General features: G+C 41.8%; 1 protein-coding gene across 1 annotated transcript; it reads right to left on the reverse strand.

Annotated features, from left to right (window-relative positions):
• Positions 1-2,523: 2,523 nt before the first annotated feature.
• KBTBD12 (kelch repeat and BTB (POZ) domain containing 12) lies at positions 2,524-26,194 on the reverse strand. Its single transcript, XM_006763220.2, has 6 exons — positions 25,019-26,194; positions 20,740-21,010; positions 17,830-17,980; positions 8,906-9,103; positions 4,952-5,134; positions 2,524-2,967 (listed from the first exon to the last, which is right to left on the reverse strand). The coding sequence occupies exons 1-5, from the start codon at positions 26,086-26,088 to the stop codon at positions 4,953-4,955; spliced, it is 1,872 nt and encodes a 623-aa protein (XP_006763283.1). The 5' UTR covers positions 26,089-26,194; the 3' UTR covers positions 2,524-2,967; position 4,952.

A 26,194-nucleotide genomic window follows, 5' to 3' on the forward strand; every position in this document is an offset into this window, starting at 1 on the left:
ATCAAGAAAATCTGGTAGAATACACCAGGAGTTGGCAAAGGTTTCCTGTGAAGGGCAGGGGAGTAAATATTCTAGGCTTTGTGGGCCAGAGATCTCTACTGCAGCCCCTCAGCTCTGCTGTTGCTGCATGAAAGCCCCACAGACAATCCAGAAGTGAAGAGCACGACTGTGTGCCGATAAAACATTATTTACAAAAACAGCTGGTGGGTGGGATTTGTAGTAAACAAAAATGTTGAAGTTTGGAGAGAAAAATATCTAAGAGATAGTTAAGAAGGGACTCAGCACTATAAACCCTTGGCACTTGCCAGGCATGCAGGGCTTCCCTCACTGAAATGAACTAAATCACCTTGTCAGGAGACATCCAAGGCCCAGACTGCTTGAGTCCTCCCCTTCGGCAGGAGTATCAAGGTCATCCCAAGAGAAAGTGTCTGTGGTGGGGGAAGGTTGGTGTATCAATTAGGAAGTCTTGGGCTGCATGTAAAATTTATTGCCACAATTAGCATCTGACAAGAAGTCCCATGGCTGGTTCATTTGGTGGCTGTGCCACAAATCTTGGGTCTTTTCCTTCCGTGGGGCAACTGCAGCATTTTCTCTCCAGTCTGTCCTCACTGCAAGACAGTGACTGCAGTCCCAGGGGCTCACAGACTTGAAAAGACAGCAGAAGAAGAGGCCCTCTCTCCCTCTACAGCTTTTTAAAAGAGAAAACCTTTCCCAAAGCCCCTCTGTGGGTACTGCTCTGTGTCTCTTCGGCTGGGATTGTGCCACATGGCTGTGATAAACTAACCCTGGGCAAGGATATGGGATTGCTACGACTGGTTCATTCAAGGCACGATCTACCAATGAGCTGGGGCAGGGTCCAAGTCACTGTATACAAGAAGAATAGGGCAATGACTATAGGGGCACACTCAGCTGGGTTTGCTAGAGGTGGCAAATAAGTGGGGTGACTTGACTCTACACCCCAGTACCTCTTCTCTCTTGGCAACCCCTAGACAGGCCCAGGATGAACAACTGGAGCCATTCGGGTAGTAGCTCTCTTTAAGAAACACTTTCAGGTGAAGGGGGTGGACCCCTTGAAAGATTTTGGTTTTGGCTGAGCGGCCATTCTCTTATGGTTAAACTCATGGCATCTCCCTGGCTCTGAACTGGCCGGCAAACTGTTGACACCCTCCATTTCTGACTGCACTGGACTCTCCTGGTTCCTGCTGCTACTGGGCTAAGTCAGCTTCTGTGACCTGAGCTCCTACAGGGCCTCCTGCCCATCTGCCCCTGTTTGCTCTCACCTTACTCATCTACATGGGGTTGTGGAAGGATGTTCTTAAAGGGGTTCCTTGCCTGAAGCCGTGCTACTGAGGCGTACAGGCCAGATCATTGGTATGGCATCTGAGGGCTTCTGTGATTGGCCTCATCTCCTTCGCTTGCCATCCTCCTGTGCTTCAACCGTCCCGCAAATGGGACCACCTCCTGGTCCTCATCTGCCTCAGACATCCTGGCCTCTGGCCTTGTTCCTGATGCTCTGCTGGCTGGTCATACCCCACTCTGGGGATGCTCAGCACGTCCTGGGCACAGGAACCCCTTCTTCAAATGAAACTGACATGGATTTGCGATATGAAAAATAAGATGAAGGTGATCGTTTATTGGTAAAATTTTGCAAGTTCAAATTCAAAGCATTTGCTCATTATAAAGTCAATCAGAGAGAACAATGATGCTTTCTTTAAGAACACACACTGAACGGGGGTGTGCTTGACAGCTGCAGTCTTCTCTCAGCCTCAGCATCCAGATCACTTCCCTTTTAGGTCCCATTGCTCAGTGTCAAACAATTCTGCTTCATAAAGAGAAGAACTAGCAAACAGTCAACGTTTTCTAAGAGCCCTCCATGTGCTATTGGGATAGCATTCAGTTAAAGTGAAAAAGGATCGGTAGGAAAATGTTGTTTCAAAGATGAACCTCTACTAATATGTAACAACAGGAGGGCAGAAATGTCCAGTTTTGAATTACAAATGTGAAAGTCAGTCAAGAAACACCGGGGTTTAAGAAAACGCGAAAGCAGACCACTGTTTGTTTCAGCATGCCATATGGAGGAGCCAAAAGGCTGGGTCTGGGAAATTAAGAGCTATCTCAAGCCACATCCACATCTCTCCCTACAACCCCAAGGGGATTGCACTCAAGCACTGGGTTGTTCTGGGCACCATGCTTTGGGAAATGCTGAGTGCAACAGTAATGATAATAATAATGGCAGCTAATAAATGTTTTAGTATCTTACACACACTTTGGTCAGCGTTTTCTCACTCAATCCTCACACCAACCCTCTAAGGCATTTTTCTTCCCATTCTGTATATGAGGAAAAGAAGGCATTATTAGAAAGGTTATATTGCCCCAGATCACACAGCTAGCTAAGTAGCAGAGTTGGGACTAAATCTTAGATCTGAAACCCAGTGCATCTAGAAATGTGTCATGACACGCTAGCAAGGCCTCCTTGATCCAGGGAGATGTGACAGCTTCTATGTTTAAATAGGTTCAGGTGCAGGGGTCCCATTAAGAGGAGCTTAAGCAAACAGCGACCTGTGGGGGCGCTCCTCAACCATGAACACCACCAGCCAGTACAGCCCTTACTGGGAAGAACTGCTCTGCCTTTTCGGCAAGAAAAAGAATCCATGGATTAGAAGACCCTCGAGCAGGGAGAAGAATGAACTCATTTAACTCAGATTCCTGGAAATGCTCAGAGACCAAGCCCTCAGACTAATAATTGCTACTCTGTGTGGGTTACCCAAAGACCTCTATGTGCCAGGCACTGCAGTGGGCACTTGGGTACAACTGCAGAGAGACAGGCATGGCTCCTGCCCTGCCTAGCCTACTAGGGGACAACCTACCTTGGGTCTAACTGGGCCCCCCTTTATGGTGGCAGAAGTAGGCTTCCAACTGGCTCATATCCATGGACCCATCTCTCCTGCCTGGTTTAACAGCTAGAACCTGGGGACATGGGATAGAGGTCACAAAAATCACACAACTCTATACCAGAGAAGAGCTATACTCATCTAAGAATGTCTGCCTGTGGCAAAGTTCTAGGGAATTTACTAACCACTCCTACTTAAGAGAGCCTGTGTAAGGTGAATCTCTGGAGAAGGTGTCAAAGATCAGGGATCAAAATGCATTCTTTGAATCTATTGTGCTTCCAGAAGTATAGAAGGTAAATAAAATAGATGGATTTCCTTGGTGTTGTTTAAATGTCATCCGTAAGATGTGTTTCGGGAGTGGCTATTTTCTAACTATGCTCAACTCTGTGCTGAAGCAGGAGGCTCCATCCTCCCCCTTCAACCTTGGGGACGATAGTGCAACGACTGGGCCCAAGAGGGCAGCCAAAGGTGTATGCTTCTTCTTTTTACTCCAGAGACTGGTCAGTGCCTGGGTTGGGTGGTGTAGGCCAGTTGTGTTCAGCCAGGACGTCACACAACTCTATACCAGAGAAGAGCTATATTCATCTAAGAATGTCTGCCTGCAGCAAAGTTCTAGGGAATTTACTAACCACCCCTACTTAAGAGAGCCTGTGTAAGGTGAAACTCTGGAGAAGGTGTCAAAGATCAGGGATCAAAATGCATTCTTTGAATCTATTGTGCTTCCAGAAGTATAGAAGGTAAATAAAATAGATGGATTTCCTTGGTGTTGTTTAAATGTCATCCGTAAGATGTGTTTCGGGAGTGGCTATTTTCTAACTATGCTCAACTCTGTGCTGAAGCAGGAGGCTCCATCCTCCCCCTTCAACCTTGGGGACGATAGTGCAACGACCGGGCCCAAGAGGGCTGCCGGCTGCCAAAGGGGCATGCTTCCTCTTTTTACTCCAGAGACTGGTCAGTGCCTGGGCTGGGTGGTGTAGGCCAGTTGTGTTCAGCCAGGACCAGCCTGTGGAAGGCCTTGTATGTCTGAGAACTAGTCAAGGGCAGCTTGGGTAGGTCCAATCTAGGAACCTCTGTGCCAGCCCAAGATTGGACCATGGCTACAGAACCCCGTATCTCCTTCACTGGCACAGACCCAGCCCAGGGTGGAATTCCTCTGCGCACTGTGGTTGGCTTGAGTGCCTGGGCTCTTAGGAACTTGCCAGCCTGTGGAAGGCCTTGTATGTCTGAGAACTAGTCAAGGGCAGCTTGGGTAGGTCCAATCTAGGAACCTCTGTGCCAGCCCAAGATTGGACCATGGCTACAGAACCCCGTATCTCCTTCACTGGCACAGACCCAGCCCAGGGTGGAATTCCTCTGCGCACTGTGGTTGGCTTGAGTGCCTGGGCTCTTAGGAACTTGTAGTCAGTCCACTGCTAGCCCTTTTTTGGACAATGTTTCTGTAGCAGAAGAGTATTCTGCACGAGAATAGACAGTCTTTATAAGACTGAAGCCAGAACAGAGTACAAAGATATGTCTTCCTTCACACCGCTATTTTGAGATCATTTCCCTGCTTAGAGACTAGCTCCAAAGTCCTTGGTCTTCCAAATATTGGTCATTTAAGCTATAACCTACCTTTCTAGCCTTTCTAGCAAAGGCAGTGGTCCAGGCAACCTGGCCCACCTCTGGCCTTTACTCAGCTATCTGTGATCTCACTATCAATTGCACACATGGGACTGCTTCCTCCTCATCCTCCAAGGCTCTGATGAAGGCCTACATCTTGGCAATGCTGTCCTTGAGTCCCCAGCAGAGTGGGATTCCTCCACCCCCTGCACTTCTGTGGCACTCACCCTGTACTCCTCTTGTGACATCACCACATTCAGTCTTTGTAATGTCTTGTCCACCCTAACCAAGTGGGGTCCCTGAGGGTGGACTCTGCACACTCCCCCTCACAGTGTCCAGCACAAGCTGCTTTGCACATGGGCCACTATGCATGCAAAGCACACGTATGGATGCCCATGAGCTCTCTCCATTCCTAACGTCTCCTTTGCAGACACAACAGAAGGTTCTATAGCAATGCTGACCTCAGTGCTCCTTGCCTTCTTCCACCAAATCTGAAGGCGGGGGGATGAGGTCTCGAGGATTCATTCTGGCCACCAGGCAGACATCATAGTTGTCATGCATGAGGACATTGACGGCTACCACATTCCACTGATTTTCCCATGGGTCCAACTCCAATATTTCTTTGGAGATAATCTCATGGCGATCTGAAAAACAGCAAAGTGGGAAGATAAAATATTATATGGGTATTAAATTCAGAGTTCATCATCACTGTATTAAATAACTTTCTCTAAAAGACCAAAAATTAACAAAAAAACAATCAAGGTACATATGAAAGACACAGTTTTCCTGACATTTAAGAAACTATGAAAGTCCAAGTTACAACTGACATTAAAAATTTATTCAAGATGCACTGATTGTCTAAAGTCAAAAGAATGTTCCACTGTTATGTTAATGATTTATTGATGCTGTGGGCAAGAGATGAAACTGTTCTATTTCTACACCTGTGAAAGAAGGTATAGCTGGAGTCATATGACCTGTGTGAGTCATTGACCTCCTTGAGCTTATGTTTTCTTTCTTTTTTAAATAAAATATTTTTATTGATTTCAGAGAGGAAAGAGGGGAGAGAGAGAGAGAGGGAGAAAGAGAGAGAGAAAGAGAGAGAGAGAGAGAGAGAGAGCGAGAGAGAGAGAGAGAGAGAAACATCAATGATGAGAATCATTGATCAGCTGCCTCCTGCACACCCCCTCTGGGGATCGAGCCCACAATCTAGGCATGTGCCCTTGACTGGAATCGAACCTGGGACCCTTCAGTCCACAGGCCAATGCTCTATCCACTGAGCCAAACCAGCTAGGGCGAGCTTAAGTTTTCTTAAATGCAGACAGAGATGCTAATACACAGCCAGGGTCCTCGCTGGAAAAATGGCATATTCTAGCTGGCTAATTTGAAAAGTTTAGCAAAGGGACTGTTGGAAAGGTGCGGGCAGAGTTCAGGAAGACCCATAGCATGGCACAGCACCCCAGGACTAAGAACAGCAAGGACCACGGCCACCTGGAAGGCACTAGGGGAGAATGGGCACTGGAACTTGCAGAGGGCAGCTGTCTGGAGAGTGCTGCCTGGCAGAAGCAGATTTAGATAGGGGAAGACAGGTGCAGCCATCCTCTGCAGCCCTGCAGGGAGGGGGCAGGGAGGATAAATAAACTGACTCTCCTTTCACTCAACAACATCTGCTCTGGGCTCCAATTGGCTGAGCCTAACCAGAAGCCAGAGGGGAAAGGAGCCTTGAATGGAACCCATACAGGTTAGCTGTGAAAGACAGACGGCAGGATAGAGAAGGGACGGGGTGAGTCTGCAGGGGCAAATGAAAGAGTTCCAGCCCAGCTGTCTTTTTCACAATTGTGTTATGATTAGAGGAGATACTATATAAAAATGTTTCCAGTCCTGGCTTATAAAAATCAATGGCTGATGTGTGCTTGTAAAGGATGTGTATTTTGCAATTGTTGGGTGTAGTATTCCATATGTGTTAATTAGGTCATGTTATTCTACTCTTCTACACATTCACTGATTTTTGTGGGCTGGTTCTGTCAGTTACTGAGAGAGCTGTGTTACAAACATCCCAGTAAGATTATGGATTTGTCTTCTTCTCCTATCAAATCTTTAAAAATATTTTTTTATTGATTTCAGAGAGGAAGGGAGAGGGCGAGAGAGATAGAAACATCAATGGTGAGAATCATTGATTGGCTGCCTCTTGCACGCCTCATAATGGGGATGGAGCTTGCAATTCAGGCATGTGCCCTTGACCGGAATCGAACCTGGGACCCTTCAGTCCACAGACTGATGCTCTATCCATTGAGCCAAACTGGCTAAGGCTCTTCTATCAATTTTTAGTGTATACATTTTGAGTCTGTTATTAGGTAAATATAAATTGTTATAATTTATAAATTTATCAGGAATACAAGATGGCAGCAGAGTAAGTGTAAGTTACAACCACCTCCTCCCAAAACCTAACTGGAATTATACTAAATTATAGAACAATCAACTTGAAGACTAGCTGAACTAAGTCTCAAGGATTTACAGAAGAAGCCAAATCTGGCTGATAGGAAGGGCAGAGATGTGGGAAGGGCTGGCCCCACTCACAAGTATGGTAGCTGAGAATCCAGAGGGATAGCTCAGCTGCAAAGGTCCCCCCTGAGCCCACACTGGTTCCCGTGCCAGGAGCACCAGAGCTGGGAAGAAGAGCCCACATAACACCTGGCTGTGAACATCAGTGGGGATTCTGTCCGCCAGAGAGAGACCCAAGTCTGCTAGGAACCCAGCCACCCTCTTGAAGGTCCAGCACACAAAATGTCATTTGCAGTCACTCACCCTGGGCTCCAAGAGAGGGGAAGGGTGGCTCAGAGTGGACCGCAGTCATGCAAGGAGAGGTTGGATTGTGTAGCTCTGGGGAGAGAGCGGAAGGGACAGCCACCAGGCTCCCTGTACTGAGCCCCTCTCTCACACTGGCCACAGGCTCCATTTTTCCTGAGTCCAGCACTCCCTCCACAGGCATCAGATGAAGGAAGTGCACTAGCCCCACCCTCCTGACTCCCTGTCATCCTGCTCTGCTGAGCTCACACTCTGCAGAGGAGTCAACTGGCCATGGCCAGCCTGAGTCCATGATGCAGACTATCTAGGAAAGTTCTTGGAAAGGTCCAGGCAGAATTGGGGAGGGACTGAGTTATGTAGCTTTAGGGAGAGAGCCATTTCCCCCTCACATGCTCTCCCTTCACACAGCCAAATTTTGGTCTGTTAGAACATGGTGAACTTTGCTGACCTCATCCTGATGACTCCTTGAGACCCTGTCCCACCATAAAGGTCACCAGGCACCTGGCAGGTGGCAGCTGGCATTGGTGTCCTTATGATTTTTGCTGAGTGGCCTCAGACCCAGCACCGGCATTGAGTTTGAGTCTATCAATCTGGTGAACACCACTTGCCACTACCTGCTGACTCACTGAGAATCAATCTCAAACAATGCATGTGCTACCCCAGTGGTTGGCAAGCTGCAGCCCCTTGAGTGTGGCTCTTCCACAAAATACCACAGGTGGGCGCACACGTACAGTGCGACTGAAACTTCGTGACCACACTCAAGGGGCCAAAGAGCCGCATGTGCCTCGCGAGCTGTGGTTTGCCGACCACGGTGCTACCCGAAGCTCTGCCAAAAGCTCTAACTGGCAGCTGGCAGGCAAAAGCAGATCTGGGGATCTGGGGGTGCCCTGGGCCTTTTGCTGACGGGCCTCCAGGCTTGGAGCTGGTGGAAGCCAGACTTATTACACAGGTTGGCCTCTCCCCCACACACCCAGGCACAGCAGAGATAGCCGCAAACTGTGATCACTTTGTAGCTCCAAACAGCTAGCCCAGCGCCGGTTACAGGCAGTGCCTAACATTAGCCAAACAAGTACTGGTGAGGTTGTGGAGAAAAGGCAATCCTGATTCCCTGTTGGTGGGAATGCAGACTGGTGCAGCCACTGTGCAAAACAGTATGGAGTTTCCTCATCAAATGAAAAATGGAACTGCCTTTTAACCCAATGATCCCACTTATGGCACTATATCCTAAGAATCCCAAAACACCAATCAGAAAGAATATATGCACTTCTATGTTCATAGCAGTGTTATTTATAATATCCCCAGTAGGGAGGGTGCAGGTGGCAGCTGACCGATGTTTCTCTCTCATAGATGTTTCTAACTCTCTATCCCTTTCCCTTCCTCTCTGTAAAAAAAATCAATAAAATATATATTTTTTAAAAAGGTGGAACTCTTACCCTTTGCGACATCATGGATGGACCTGGAGATAATTATACTAAGCAAAGTAAGCCAATCAGAGAAAGACAAATAACCATATGATCTCACTAATATGTGGATTATTCTTTGGTGACTGGGTCAGTTAAGAAGCTCAGTCAACAACACAAGAGGTTATAAAATATTAAAAAATAGATCAATACCTGCTCCATGGAATCCCCCGCAGACATAGAGCTTCCCATCTACTGCTCCGGCATTGGTAGAATTGGTTCGAAGAGAAAGCATGGCACTTGGCATAGGTGGGCCCTCTCTCCAGAAGTTCCCATCAGGGTTGTATATCTCCACCACATCAAGGCACTTTCGAACCTGGCCCTTATCTCGACCCACGCAGCCAATTCCCCCTATAGAGAGTGATACGCAGAAATGAGTTAACTAAGAACAAACACTTTATTGTGGGTAGCACTCCCTTCCTGCTATGGTTTGTATCAGAGATTTGTGGGCCTTTGAAGTTTCTCTTTCTTGCTTGGTGTTACTTCTAAGCAATAGTGATGTCAACTAGGTATTCCATAGCCAAATTTAATGTCATTTTTATTCATAGTGTTCCATCTGCTTGTTCTTATGCATAAGGCTGATTATATCGCAGGCTTTATATTCTACAACATCCAACACTGGTCGACACAATGAGCGCTCCCTTTAGAATAAGAACTCCAGTCCAGCCAGTGTGCTTAGTGGTTGAGCGTCAACCTATGAACCAGGAGGTCATGGTTCATTCCTGGTCGGCGCACATGCCCAGGTTATTGGCTTCAGGCAGGAGGCAGGCAATCAATGATTCTCTCTCATCATTGATGCTTCTATCTTTCTCTCCTTCTCCCTTCCTCTCTGAAATCAATAAAAATATATTAAAAAAAAGAATAAGAACTCCAGGTTGGAATGTGAGGGTAACTTGACTGACATCTGCCTTCCTGTTGATCATTAGCAATGATTTCACCAACCTTGCAGGCTAGGGATGTGTCCTTTCCTCATCATTGCAAGCCTTTTCCTCTCTTCTTAAGTTTCATGAAATCTTCCCCATTAGGAAAGGGCCATTATTTGGTAAATTTAAGGTTTGGTGTAAAAGGAAGGTCCAAACCCAAACGCCCAGTGTATCTTTCACTTTTGGATGATACAGTTCATTAAAAAGATATTTACTAATTGCCTAATATATGCAAGGCAATGTGCTAAGAGATAAGTTTAGAAAGATGAATAAGGCTTGTTTCTTGACACTAAGAAATTAATGGCTGTCACTTCTTTTATCTACAAACGGTTAACAATTACACATACTACTCATTTAATAGAGTTGCTGTGAAGAATAAATTTTTAAAAAGCAAACAAATAAATGCAAAATATAAGCACCATGCAGAAATATGATACATGTTCATTAAATAATAACTACTAATATTGTTATTACTCCCTTCACATGACATCATTTGGTATGAAGGTCTTTGTTTTTATTCAATTAGAATTTATATATTATTAGTAGGAACTCATTCAAATAATGTTTTATTTTACAAAAGTTATCATTTATGATATCATTAATAAATAAAAAAGAAAATACTAAACAAAGAAATCAACGGGCTGGGAAGAGCCATGTATGCAAATAAATGGAGGCTACCATGGCAGAACCTTAAAAGAGATACAATTAGACTCAGAAGTCCAGAGGTTATAACAAGTAACAGAAATGGCATGTGAATAAATATGACTGTAAGTACAATCCTCTATGAGAAAAGTACTTGCGTAGGAATTTCCAATAGACTGTAATAATAATACAAGTTTGTAGGCGATCTTTTTTGTTCTCTCCTCCAAAGTCCCACAGTGAAAGTTCTTAAATGTCAGGACCATATTTCCTGACCTGAAATATGGCTCCTGAGACAAATAAATTCCTTGGAAGGAGAGACACTCCTGTGTAGAGGTCTTTTACCTCTTTAGTTAAGTTTATTCCTAGGTAGCTTAATTTTTTTGGTGCGATGGTAAACGGGATTGTTTTTATAATCTCTCTTTCTGAAAGTTCACTATTGGTGTATAGAAATGCCTCAGATTTCTTGGGGTTAATTTTGTATCCTGCTACATTTACCATGGCAGAACCTTAAAAGAGATACAATTAGACTCAGAAGTCCAGAGGTTATAACAAGTAACAGAAATGGCATGTGAATAAATATGACTGTAAGTACAATCCTCTATGAGAAAAGTACTTGCGTAGGAATTTCCAATAGACTGTAATAATAATACAAGTTTGTAGGCGATCTTTTTTGTTCTCTCCTCCAAAGTCCCACAGTGAAAGTTCTTAAATGTCAGGACCATATTTCCTGACCTGAAATATGGCTCCTGAGACAAATAAATTCCTTGGAAGGAGAGACACTCCTGTACTTGCAGACACTCTTCTCATCAGTGACCTCATTCCATGCATACCCAATTACCTGATATCCCTGATCCGCATGATCAATTCAAAAGACTTTAAAGGGGTCTGGCCATTTTGTTCAGTGGTTAGAGCATCAGTCCATGGAGCAAGAGGTTGCAGGTTCAATTCTCAGTCTAGGTTATGTATCTGGGTTGCAGGAGCCCCACCCTTGTTGGAGTGTGTGCAGGAGGCAACCGATGGATGTGTCTCTCTCACAGTGATGTTTCTCTCTCTCTCTCTCTGTCTCTCTCTCTCTCTCTCTCTCTCTCTCTCTCCTTCTCCTCCTCCTCTTCCTCCTTTCCACACCTCCTCCTTCTCCTCCCTCCTTCCCTTCCACTCTCTCTAAGAAAATCAATGGGAGAAAAATATCCTCAGGTGAGGATTAACAACAACCACAAAATGGCTTTAAAGTGCTGGCCTCAGGTTAAACTAGCTCTTTCCTATAGAGAGGGCCCTAGAAGAGTCCTTGGTGCTTGGCTGTGTTGTTTATAGCAATATCAAAACCAAAACTAAGAACTGCCCTGATCTCATGGCACTTTCTGAACACTGTTACTTAAGACCTTTTATCTATCATTGCACTAGACTAGTCAGATGCTATTTGCATCATCATCTATGTTTTTTATCTTTCTTCAGTACTGCATCCTCAGGACCTAGTACCATGCCTGACACGTGTGTCTGGAACGAATGAAGGATAAACTTAACTTTTCCTATGCTTCCTCAGTCTGTTCAGGTGGATGTATTTGTAAGCTCATTAAAGTCAAAGGCCACTTTTTACGCATCTTGGATTTCAAAGTGCCTGCCACAGTGCTCAATGAACCCAAGGCTGCTGGGAACAGCTTGTTTCCGCCGTGGTTGGGACGTGTGCCAGGCATCAGGGGGGATGGAAGAGGACTTCGGAGGAAATCATTTTTTCCTCTTTGCTGATGGAGGGTGGCCGGTTTCCTCCATCAATATGACTTTAGGGACGGAGGCTACCAACTCAGGAAGCTTTTAGCTACTTTCTCTCTCTTATCTTGCTGGATAAATAATTTAGCGCATTACAGTGCCAAGTCTGAGCCGCAGTGTTTCCAAGGAAGGGACGTGCTTTCCTCAGTGAACTGCAGAGCTCTGCTGTTCATATTATAGCCACCGCAGAAGTATAAGTAAACAGGTGCAATCAAAGTTACTGGCAGTTAGGCCGCAAACATTGAGCACCAACGTTCTGAATGTAATTCAGAAGCTTCACATAAAAGCCCATTAGAAAAGCTCCCCCAACATGATGCATACAAAGAATGGGTATTCATCTCTTGGTTTTTTGGTAATTAGAATGCTTGTCACTTTATTTTTCTGTTACTGAGTGTATTTAAATATAATGTCAGCCCTTACTCTACAAAACCAACCTTTTAAATATGTGCCTTCTTTTTTAATACTCACCTGAGGATATGTTTTTATTGATTTTTAGAGAGAGGAAGGGAGAGAGAGAGAGACACCAATCAGTTGCCTCCCATATACACCTCGACTGGGATCAAACCTATGTATGTACCCTGACCGGGAATTGAACCTGCAACCTTTTGGTGTGTGGAGCTATGTTCCAATCAACTGAGCCACTCAGCCAGGGCTAAATATGTGCCCTTTTTATTTGGTTGGTAGATGGTTCTCATGCTCTACTCGAGGGCAACATGGGCTTACAGAGTGTTCTGTCCTTGTTCTGACCATTAATACCCAAACACATTCTCCCTTGCACTTGGATGTAATTCCACAGTCAAGTACACTTTCAGCAAGATGATTAACAGCAGACTTAATGAGCTTAAACTGGAGGTGAATCCTGATTAGATAAACAATCAAATAAAAGCATGATCTCTATTAATAAGTCAGCACCAGCACTACAAGAGAACTCTCTTGATGAGAAGAATCCTAGGGTAGGATCAGCACGTCTTTAGAATTTTAACGAGGTACCTCCATATCTTTAATTTATCTGCTATCAGAACCTGAGCCTGACTATTCCAGAACAGAGAAATGAATAGAAATTACCTTTTAAAGTCATACCCAAATGGACTTCAAATGCAAAATGTATACCTTAGTGTTTTCCTGGTGTGTTGTGATGGGTTACAGAAGAGAATATGCCTCCTCCGTATCATTTCTACGGAGATAAAGACCAGCTCTTCTTGTGTTTGGCTATTTTAGAGTCTCCCCCTTCTGTGGGGTGTGGGAGGAGATCTCTCCCCATGCAAAACCTGGCAGAGGGGCTGGCTGAGGGCAGGGGAGGCACTGTGCTTTTCTGACCATCTCCAAGGACTTGCCACCCACTGTGCCTTGAATACGATGGTGCTGCTTTGATGCCCTCTGACTGGAGGGTTGCTTTAGGTGGCAGCCTACCCTATTCTCCCCTGGTCTGCATCCAAAAGAGGAGCGGGATTTTGTAATCATTCTGACAGGCTCCTAAAGTGGCTTACATTGCTAAATATGCTTTAGAAACAAGCTTTAGAAAATATATTTACTGTTGTAGGCTCCCATGTGTCACGGAAAAAGCATGCAGGTTTTTTGGAAACAGACAGATGCTGGTTCATATGCCTGTGTCACCACTTGCTAACTGGACAATGTTGGGCAATATAATTTCTCTAAGCCTCAATGCTCTCATCTGTAAGTTAGGAATAATAATACCAATTTCATAAATTGTTGCAAAGATTAAATTATTAGTTAACTGTGTGTAAGAAACATGCCTCTGATTCATCTTCATAGAAAAGAAACAAAAACAAAAAACAAAAAGAAAGAAAAGAAAAGAAAAGAAACAGCATGGGCTAGCACCTAAAATTCAGGTGCTTACTGAATTTCCCCAGAGCAAACAGGATGTGGGGGGTGGGTAGAGGGTATGAGAGCTGTGCATGTGGCCCATAGCACACTTTCCAGAAAGATTCCCCTAAAGTCCGTGGTCGGCAAACTGCGGCTCGCGAGCCACATGCAGCTCTTTGGCCCCTTGAGTGTGGCTCTTCCTAAGCCTTAGGAGTACCCTAATTAAGTTAATAACAATGTACCTACCTATATAGTTTAAGTTTAAAAAATTTGGCTCTCAAAAGAAATTTCAATCATTGTACTGTTGATATTTGGTTCTGTTGACTAATGAGTTTGCTGACCACTGCCCTAAACAAAGGGAGGTGGAGGTCTCAGCTAGAAAGGTCTCAGCCCCAAGTTTTAATGGCCCAATGGAAGATAGCAAGACCTAGGTGAAGTGTGAAGAAACAGGTGATCTCATAGGATGCAGCCAATGAGGAACCGGAGGAGGGGCTAAATAAATAGGCTATGTTCCCCGCCCCACGTGTGTGCCTTACCCTGATGCCGGCTCTCAAGAAAGTTATTGAGTCTCATTTTCACCCTGTTTCTGTTTCCCAGTCCGTCATTTGAAATTTGGACAGGTGAGCCATTTCTCACACTATGTAAAGGTGGAGAAGGGTAAGGAAGAACTTACAATTGCTGGGTACCTATTCACAAGTATCACTATAAGAATTTTATTTATTCTCATGTACTGCATATAAGCAAAATGGCTAGCATATAGGAGCTACTCAATAATGTTAATTCGTTCTCCTTCACATTCTAGCATGTTGTGTAAGTAAATAAGTGTTTACTGATGTTGCCGAAATCTTACCTTTGCTGACTCTCAGTTTAATTATTTGCTGTGTCTATAATTGATGACTTACTGATCAACTTTCTCTCAAGGTTGGATAGAAGGTCAAAGGGCTGAGAAAGAAGCTGAGTCTTCCTTTCAGCCTTCAAGTGGGGAGAAAAGCTCCCTGCCTGTGATGCGGAGGAACTCATTCAGTTATAAACAGGTGAGGGAGTTGTCAGGTGCCACCATAAAGGTAGAAAGGGACTTAGCATTCTCTCAGCTTCCAGGAGTGAAGCTGGCCCACACTTCTGAGGGGCTGGGCACTTTTTGACGCGGATGTTAAATGCAGCCTATTCACTGCTAATATAATGCTTGTGACCATTTCGTTCCACTTGAGTTTTCTATTCTCTGACTTTTTTCTACTCGCATCTTGGAGCCTACGCCCCTAAAAGACATGAACCTCGCTTCTTGTCCCTTTCTTAGTCTAACACAGGGTTCTTGGGTATTTTCAGGACAGCATTGAAAGCAGGCTCATTGCTTGCTTTTTACAAATTCTGGGTATGCCAGGCAATGCTAATCTGTGCACAGGGGTCTTGGGCTCACAGAGCCTGGGCTGATGGTCCTCACTGGCATTAAGGCCATTCTCTTCACCTCACCCTTTACTGTCTTCTGCCAGTTTTTTTCTCTCCGGGCTAAGGAAAAAACACGACCGTCTCTCTGCATTTTGTTTGCTCCTCAAAGGAGATTATCATGAAAATCAAATAAAAGAACTAACAGGGAAGTCCAAGTTTCATTTGTTAAAGCTGGACTATGCTTGGTTTTAGAAGGAAAATCAAATGTTTGAAGCGTCTACATTTCCACTGGAATTGAAAATACATTTCAAATGAAAATATGGCACCCAGCACTGAGGCCTGGGTACCAGATAAGCTGCAATTACAAAATTGCGTCCCAACTGGTTCTGAATAACTCTCGGGCTTTTTGTGTTGACCCAGTATTGGGCCTCAGTGAGTTTCAATGTGCAAGTCAAGTCTGGGCCTTACTCTGTCAGTTCTTCCAAACCCTTTTCTTTTCAATATGTTTTTATTGATTTTTAGAGAGAGAAGAAGGGAAAGGGAGAGAGAGAAACATCAATGAGAGAGGGAGACATCAATAGGCTGCCTCCTACATGCCCCCTACTGGGGATTGAGCCCATATCCTTTCTGAAATCAATTAAAAAAAAAACAACTTTTAAAAAGCCATACATTTTTAGGAAAGAAACACTGCCTTTAATTAAAGTGCCAACTTTCACACTAGCAAATAAGATCTTCTTGATCAATCACTAGAATTAGAGTCATTAGAATTCTTTTCACCTTTGATTTGATCTTTATATCCTCACCTCACCAATCTTCCCAAGACATTCTTTAATCATCTTGCTTCTGTAGTTTCTCATTGATTTCTAATATTCTCTTAATTCTTTATCCATAAGCCTTGAAAACCTGGTTCTCAGTTCACCTACACAGCTCTCTGTCTCTCACAGCTACCTGCCCCCGTGGGCTCGTTTTCTCACTCTCCTTTCATCCTCTACTCTTACCACCTTCATTCTTACCTCCAAACTTCTGCTTTTGCCATTCTCCCTACTTATTCTTTCCTGCCCTTCCTCATTACCTCCTTTCCTAGTGCACACTCTTTTCTCCATTTCACCTACCCAGAACTTACAGGCCCTTTAAAATCTACTTCCTTTCATTCATTCGGTGGACATTTGTTCATGCCATAAAGTATAACCTCCAAAAAGATGTCTTTCCTCAGATCATTTACCAAAAGACACAATATCATTTTTATTCCACATCTAGCTTAGTTGTGACTCTACATCAGGGGGAAATCTCACTTTGGTTCAATTGATATATTACTTTTACCCCATTTTTGACTACCTCTAAATTTAACATAATTAGTAGATGAGCCCTTCACTCCCTTGAGTTATATATACATCCTAGGCAATTTATCCTAGTTTAAATATTGTTTCTCTGGGCCTATGACACAGCATATGGTTGTAACAAAGTAACAAATATATATCCAGAAGAAAAGATTATAATTACAAATGAGTCTCATAACTGAGAGAGTTATAAATTATGTTACATACTGTTTTCATTCTTAAAATTATAAAACTATTAATATTTGAGCACATTAATTATTTTGCCTCTTGCTGTGCAGACATCCAAGAAATAATGGCTTCTCTTAAGGAAAACAAACAAAAACCCCCAAAACTATTCAAATGCTTGGTTTTTTCTTTGTCATCTTCTTGCTATCCTTCTCTTCCCTAAGTTTTTTTCACTTAGCCATCAGTGCAGATAGAACAAAATAACTGGCATAGTTTTACCCCAGTCCAGTCAGCCTCCTTACTTCAGTTTAATTCTTTCCCATACTTATGGGGGAAGGGAGAGAAGGTAAAAGAGGATGATGTTAGGAAAATGGAATGTGCTTAGAAGAGCAAAGGGCTTAATAATAAAGAAGGAAAAAAACAACAAAAAACAAGGAGGAAGAATAGGGGAAATATATTGATGTTCTAGGATTGTTTGTGGGAATGGACCAGTCTTTCACCAACCCCTTCTGGCTAGTATAAGACCACACATATTCAAGTAATAAGAAAAAATGCATTCAGATAAAAATTATTTTATAACATCTCTATAGAAATTAGGTAGGTGAGGCAAATGAAGAAGATTGGCCTGATCTGTGGCATTGTCTTACTTATGGTGGCTTTCTCTTCTATCAGCACAGATAATCACATTTGGTTGCAAAAACTTACATTTCATCAATTAAAGGTAGCCAAAGTCATTCCCATCTCAAAATATTTTTCCTGGTAGTATATATAAGGATGTATCACTACTAGTCTTACATTCCAAAGGACTTAAAAATTCCATAAAAATAATTTTGCATTCAATAAGTCAGTGGATTTTCATTTAATATTATCTGACCGTGCTCTAGAAAACAAGAAATAAAAGAAAAATGTTGGCTAGATAGGTACACATTTGAATTGGAATGCAAGAGGAAGGGAGAATATTTTGTTTTAACTGAGGCAAACTGCTGAGGGGATAAAAAAAAAAGCAATTATACTCTTTTAGTAATCTGCTTCTTCTTACCTAAGACATAAATCTCACTGTTGACTACAGCTGTACTGAATCGGTACTTAGAGTACTTCATGGGTGCCCGCTCTGTCCATTGATCTTGGCTGGGGTCATACTGAAACAGTTTGTTGCTTAATCGATCAGGTTCTTCATCAGGAAGATCCATCTGCATAAGATATGACAACCAATATAATAATACACCATTTAAAGATCTCTGTGAGTACATAAATGCAATTAATCTAATCAAATAGCCAAAGAGACAGAGGTTAAGTGTAGTGACTGAAACTCTGCAACACATACATCTCATGACTTGGGGTTATGAGTACACTGTCAATAGCAGAGGAATTTCTATTCTGTAACAATGGGGCTAAGGTGTTGGGTTACAGCAAATAATCTGTGATCTAGCAGTAGGACAATAAAATACAGCATTAAAAAAGATAAGACAACCCTAGCCAGTTTGGCTCAATGGATAGAGCGTCGACCTGTGGACTGAACGGTCCCAGGTTCAATTCTGGTCAAGGGCACATGCCCACGTTGGGGACTCGATCCCCAATATAGGGGAGTGCAGGAGGCAGCCAGTCAAGGATTCTCTCTCCCTTTCCCTTCCTCTCTGAAATCAATAAAAATATATTTAAAAAAAGATAAGACAATAAAATACAGCACTTTAAAAAATGCAACACCTTAAAAATAAAATCAAGCTTTCTAAAGCAGTATTTAAAGTATAATTTTATTTTGCCAAACTTTATAGTGGTATTTGTGAGATACTGATTTTAGTATTTGTGAGATACTGATAAATATATATTATAAGATATTTTTATTTATAATAAATTTCTAATCCAAGTAGAACATTATAGTTTTTTATTTTTATTTTTTTAAATATATATTTTATTGATTTTTCACAGAGAGGAAGGGAGAGAGACAGAGAGTTAGAAACATCGATGAGAGAGAAACATCGACCAGCTGCCTCCTGCACATCTCCCACTGGGGATGTGCCTGCAACCCAGGTACATGCCCTTGACCGGAATCGAACCTGGGACCCCTCAGTCCGCAGTCCGACGCTCTATCCATTGAGCCAAACCGGTCTCAGTGAACATTATAGTTTTAACCCCATAATTATGACCTATGTAGGAATGGTCTGAATTCAGTTTTCAAAATATATGGATTAATATAAATTATTTGCAGTTTATTTTGTTTCCATCTTTTTTTTGATGACTAGAGATAGTACAAATTGAATGACTATTCTTACACAGATGTATGTGTCTTCTCATAAGCTTCAGGTGAAGTAATTTTTTTTTACAATGTGTCAGGAACTTTTATGACTTCAGGCTAAGGTTGCTTAAGTGTCTGCTGTTTTTTGTTTTGGATGCAGGTGTTCAACATAGAATTAATTGCCATATTTGTGAAAGTTGTGTGCAATTAATTTCAATTACTTTGAATGCATCAAGAGTTATGATCACTATGGCTGCAATCACAAACCCCTGTTACCTTGCAAATTAATGTATAGTATTAGGTACAGACTAGCAAAAGCTTCTGTTATGCAACAAATATTCAAAGCCATCTGTTCAAAGATAATATAAATGATTAAATATTAACTTTATTAAGTTTTCTTTCTAAATAAGTATTTCCTTTAATGTATTTAATCTCCAATATAGTGAAAGAAAAAGTAAAGAAAAGCTTCTAAGTTGTCTTTTGAGCTTATTCATGGAAAATTAACAATGTAACGAATAGTTATGGAAAAACTTAATTACAGATAACTTGTCAAGTATCAGCTGTGACTAAACCTGTACGTCTTTTTAATACAGAGCATGAAATTTAAAATGTAAAGTTTAAGTTTTTAAAATGAGCCTGATATTCTATATACGTGGCAAAGGCCAAGCTTACGAAATAAATGCAAATCATCAGTTTCATCATGAAGCAAATATGGAGAAATAAGAAATTATATAGGCAAAAATAAATTCAATTATGTTATGTGGGTGGACGAGGAGTTAGTAAGATTAATTTCTATTAGAAAGACTAGACGGCCAGGGTAAAAGGCAGCTGGAGGGACATGATACGACTGTGAGAGCTCCAAGGCACCCCGAGGAACACCCAAGAGAAGATAAAGGACCAACCACTGCGGTCATACTCGATTGACTTTTCAATTTTGGCTTGCCAACATTCCATGGGCCTTCAGTACAAACAGTATTCTGATTCCTCTATCTGCTGATGCCCAGCAAAGGCATACAGTGTTTAAAATCACAATATACTTTGTGGAAGCGAGCATTCTGGTTTCCCTCTTAGAGTAAGAATTGTAAAGGTGGAAAAGGCCTTAAAAAAGTTCTTGCCTCATGTCACACAGCAGTTACGCAGATAGTCCTGGAATGAGGACTCAGCTTCTCTGCCTCCTCCTTAGATGCTCCCTACAGATAATCCCTCAACATAAGCATCTTTCATTATTAGCAAGATGGGAAGCATCATGAGGAATACAGCATGAGCCCAGCCAGCATGGCTCAGGGGTTGAGCATTGATCTATTAACCAGGAGGTCACGGTTTGATTCCCAGTTAGGGCACATGTCTGGTTTGCGGGCTCAATCCCCAGTGTGGGATGTGCAGAAGGCAGTCAATCAATGATTCTTTCTCATCATTGATGTTTCTATCTCTCCCTCTCCTTTCCTCTCTGAAATCAATACAAATATATTTTTTAAAAAGAATACAGCATGAATACTGAATGAAGTCATGTCTATGAATAATAACACACTTTAAAAATTCACTCTCCTAAACTGCTTTAACGCTTAAAATCTTAAGTTTAGTATTCTAGAAAATAAAAAATATTTCATAAAAAATGTAAGTCATACTCCTTTAGTGTTCAACAACCACAACATTTTCCAACACAGCAGCCAGACTCAGCATAGCCATGCCACTTAGGCACATAGGAAATGTCGTAACCTGAGGGGTCCAGCCTCCAATCACATAAAGTCTGTTATTCACTGTCACTACAGCATGACAGGCCAATGGCAGTGGAAGGGGGGACACCCTTTTCCAACTGTCCAGTTCTACAGAGTACTTATCGACACAGTTTGTGATAAGATACTGGTTTTTAATTTTCATCTGTCCTCCTATAACATAGAGGTCATTACGGACACTGCCCAGAGCATAGAGCTCTCGAAATTCAGCTGTGCATAACTTTTCCCAAAACCGGTTTCCTCGATCATGATACCTGCAAATTAACAGAGAGAGGAGTCAGGATTAGAGTCAACATGAAAACAACTTACCCAAGAAACACACTTAAGTTTCTTTTCCAACTAAAATAATATGATTTACTTCTTCGAATTGGAAAGGGAAAAAGAATCAATATAAGATAGTGATACAGGTTTTTTGGTGGTTTTTTTTTTTCAAGGACTGATGAACAAAATATAATGTGCATAGAAACAACCAACCAACCTGCAGAATTTTAGGAAAAGTAATATATTGAAAAAGTACAGATTACCCAGGACTAGCGTTCATTTCCTAAGTCTGGGGAAGAAAATCAACAATAGGAGGCCTAGCCAGTTTGGCTCAGTTGATAGAGCGTAGGCCTGCAGACGGAAGGATCACAGGTCCTATTCTGGTCAAGGGCACCTACCTCGGTTGTAGGCTCAACACCCAGCCCTAGTGGGGGAGCGTGCGAGAGGCAACCAGTCGATGTGTGTCTCTCTCACATTGATGTTTCTCTTTCTCTGTCTCTCCCCTCCCTTCCACTCTCTCTAAAAATCAATGGAAAAACATCTCCTGGTGAGGATTAGCACACATGCAATAGGAAAGTCTTTCAGCAAATCATTTGTAACTTTGCCATAAGAGAATAAGAAGTAAAAATAAACACAAAAAAGTCTCTTCTGTGAAATAGAAGTTTCAGTTTAATCCTACATTAAAAAAATAAGTTTTCGAGCAGAAAATCTGAAAATATCTCCATTCAATGACTTCTAATGAGATGATGTAGGATGTGTAAACTTTAAAGATTGTTCTCGCGGTTCTAACTGGCTTAGAACAGCATCAAGAGCTCCTGTGGGTGTATGGAAATCCGCCTGCAGGCGTCTGTTGGGCATTTAACATCTATTTTAATCCCCTGGATATGATAATTTCAGTAATTTCTTCCACGAATAATTAAGTCAGCCTGAGAAAGATCTTGGGAGGTAGGGACATTAGGATATATGATCTCTCAATACCTCCAGAAGTCCAACACGTTAACTGATTATGTGTGTGTGTGTGTGTGTGTGTGTGTGTGTGTGTACGTGTGTAGCATTTTATCATGCCTCTTGATAGTGGTAAGTCCATCTTGATTTGGGACAGTCTAAGAAGGACAAAAGTACTTATGGGGACAGTGGGATAACATATGTGATATTAGATCTGTCCTAGAAAATCAAGAATGTATTCAAAGCTAAAACAAAACAAAACAACGAAAAAAGTAAAATATAGAAAATAGGCAAAAAAGTTATTCTGTTTGGAAACAAAGAAAAAGTTATATGTGTGTGTTCTATATGGAGTACAATTTTAACGTATAGACTACTGATTTTGCGTCAAATATTGACATTTGATCATATTTATAGGAGTTTTTCTCAATTGTTTTAGGTCAACTCTTTCATTCTTCCCCAGAGATGACTTTTCCCTGTAAGCCTGACAGGTAAGTTTGCAAGCTTATGCTCCTTTCTTAGAGGGTACGGCTGGCTTGTCCAAACTGAGCACAGACATTTATCAAACCTCACAATAGCTGTCTTATACGAAATTCTAGGTAGGAAACCAGAGCCCCTAGCATCACAGGTGAATCACTATTTTATTTTATTATTTTTAATATACTTTTTATTGTTGATAGTATTACAGATATCTCCTTCTCCCCTTCCCTTACACCCCCTCCCCCCGACTATTTTAAATTGTACTGGATTTTATAAGAAAAAGGAGGGCTACTGAAGTAAAGCCAGTGAATGAATATACACAAAGAACTAAAAAAATGCATTTTGGTTTACTGAGACATGATTCAAGAAAACAGGGCACGAATGAAATACATCCCGTGAAGGTTGGGATGTACATGTTTGCTGGGCAACTTGTTAATCTGATTTTTAACATTTTGAACTGAAAATGGAGAGAGAAAATACCCAGATAAAACTGTAAAATTTGGGAGCATTGAGATCTTGCTTCCCAGCAATTATCAGTTTGGGCTCAAATAAAATCATAAAAATTAAAAAAACCCTAAAATTTATTAAGAAAAATGGATAAGACATAAAGAAAATAATAGTGACAAAACATTCAATGTTCTCAGAGGTTGACACTCTAAAAACAATACACAACCTCAGCTGTATATCGAAGTATGGGAAATAAGTAAAGGAGATGGAAAGGTATATGTTTTTAAAAAGAAATGACTGACTAGAGTATGAATCTGCTTCCTTTTTTAGTCAAAAAGAAATATATCTGCATGAAAATCTATGAACTATGCAGTACAAACAAATTGAAGTGCATCTGGACAAAAATAAAAGGGATGAGAAACAGGGATAATATAGCACGAATATCCCACAATTGATTTCTCATACATTTCACAAAATCGGCACTAAAGTGACCTTCGGTAGTGCTGTGAGATTTTAACTATCCAGACAACTGCTGAAAGGATCATTTAAGCCCCAAGCAGTGCTTTTGACAATTTCATTATTGAAGGAAATGAAGAGGGCAACGGATATTTTCCCCCCAATTCTGACCAATGTGGAGGAACTGGTTGGTGATGGGAACCTGGTTGAGTTCAAGACAGATAGATAAGATAGACATATGCTGTAAGAAAGGAAGCAGGCTTTCAAAAAGGTTAAGAGGTAAGATGTTTGAGGATCAAAATAGAAACACATTTTGATAGGCTTGGACATTTATTAAAAGAACATATGTATATATGTATAACCCATGGACACAGATAATAGTGTGGGGAAGGCCTGGGTGGAGCTGGGGCTGGGCAAAGGGGGCATCTGTAATACTGTCAACAATACATTTAAAAAAATTCCCAGGGCGGTTTTGTGGACTATCTTGATCAGGAAGAAAAGGAGCCATTTAAAGGACCTGAAGCACTTTTAGCAAGAGGCTCTCAAGTGGAAAGAAGTGCATCTTACCAAGACCAAATAATACAAGTGGCCTGGATCTATGAGACTCATGCTGGGGAAGCCAGAGCGTCCTCTTCCTGTAGTGATTGATATCCGGGCTCTTTAGGGGTTACCTGGTAATTCTGAAGAAGGCTGCCCCTTCTGCTCCGTGCCATGCTCTGCCACAAGGGGCATAGGTCCAGGTCATTTATCCAGGGCTCTGCATTCCCTCCCCTCTCTCTACTAGGGAGGAATGAAACCCATCTCCAAAGGATGAATGTGAAAAAGGGACAGGTCTATAGCTGGAAACACTGAGTGCTAAGAGGCGACAGAAAGATAGCAGACCTCTTAATTCTTTCTTTGTCGAAACCTCACTGTCCAGAAGCATTACTTTCTGATGGAAAAGTCTTAACAAACCCTGGTAAGAGAGTACTGAGAGGAGAAAGATATTGAAGGAGAGCTTTACTGTCTAGTATGTATTCTATGTGCATATTTATTACTTACCCAGTTAGATGTAAGAACTGAATACTTGCCAAATGAATAGTAAACAAATGTACGTGTCCTCACATACAAGACCTAGGGGATATGCTACTTCTTAGCAGACACTCTTGTTCCTCGTACAGTTCCAGGGTGGAAGCACTCTTACTTAGGCTACAAACATTTTATACTATCGGAGGTTTAGGGAAGATCCACAAATTAAGGCTACAGAATGGAAAGTGACATATAACTAGTAATTTTTGTTTGAGGAAAAAATTAGTACTCTGAAGCAGGAACTAAAATAAATCAGTTCAAAGGGGTCAGTAGAAACTAATTCTTCTTCTGGTTAAAAGTTATATCAAGCTCTTCAAAAACAAAGTATATTGATAAATAAGGAAAGAATGAAAATATACAATGGAATCACAACATACATTTAACTTATGCAAATTCAACTATACGTTTTTAACAAATGGAGAGAAAAAGTTTTAAGTATGGGTGATTTAATGATGAGTTTTACATATATGTAAAATGTATAATTACAGGATAATTTTGACTACCTGTAATTTAAGATGTGATCATTCATTCAGTAGTATTTTCTACCACTGTTGCTAATGTCAAAGCAAGATAATGAAAACAAAATAAATACAGTGCTAGATACAAACCTATAGATTTCAACATTCTTGTTCTTTTGTCTAGAGAGTTTAGAGGCACTTGCTTCTCCAGCCACAATTACAGCATTGTTTTCCATGACAACACCAGTGCACACAGTTCCTAAACCCTCCCCATACTTGGGAGAGGAGATAAAGTAGGTCTTCCGTGATGCAGGGTCATAACAAAAACTGGCATCCCCATAGTTCCTACGTCTTGACTTGATTCCTGAAGAATTATTGCCAATGCAAAGCAAAAGACTAGTCGTCTCCATGCCGTAGCGAAGGTTTAGAGGGTGTTGTTGGGGTGTCTTGAAGGCTTTGAATGTGTTTTGAATGATGTCAATGCAATTGGCATCACATAGAAGCATTGTGTTCCTCTTTAGGGCTTGTCTTAAGAAAGAAGGATTTATAAGCTCCAATCTGACTTGCTGCAAAAGCTCAACAAGATGCTCTTTGCGCAATTCTTGGTTATGATTTACCCACCTCAGAACTAAGTCCAGAATGCTCTCCTCTCTGGAAATGTTAAGGTCATCTGATTTAATAAGCGTCAGAAACTGGTGCACTTCAAGTTCGAGTATCTCTTCATGTAAGCTCACCTCCGCAAAGTGCTGATATAAATATTTCTTCGATTGATCAGATAAATCTTCAGCTCCAATCTGCTTTGCAAAGTAATAGATACCTACACAGTTGAAGGCATCCATGTGGTCCATCATATATTTTTGACACACACTAAAGACTTCTTCCATCTGCATAAAGTAGGCAGCCATAGCTACAGTTTGTACATTGGAATTATTGATCTCCAATGCTGCACTGTACATATAATTTAATATAACTGACACGCTTTCTGCTGTGATGTCATGGAGTACCACTTCTCTCTGAGTACATTCAACTAGTCCACAGGTGAACATGGCTTTGAAATAAGGACTAAAGGCAGCCAGGACCAATCTGTGGCAAGGAAATCTCTCTCCTTCTGCTATGAGTACTACATCGACCATTTCTGCTAATTCTTTCATGTGCTTAATTTTGTTCAGTAAATTCAAGCTATGTTGGCATTTTTCTTTCCCCTCAAGTCTGAACTCCATGATACACTCTCCCGCGTTTCTAAGTAAGTCGTCTTTAAATTTAGCTTGATTCTTGAGGGGCTATTTGCATGTCTGATTACTCACAAAGCAACAGACATGTCTTATA

The sequence above is a fragment of the Myotis davidii genome, unplaced genomic scaffold (genome assembly GCF_000327345.1).
Source record: "Myotis davidii unplaced genomic scaffold, ASM32734v1 scaffold78, whole genome shotgun sequence".
NCBI lineage: Eukaryota > Metazoa > Chordata > Mammalia > Chiroptera > Vespertilionidae > Myotis > Myotis davidii.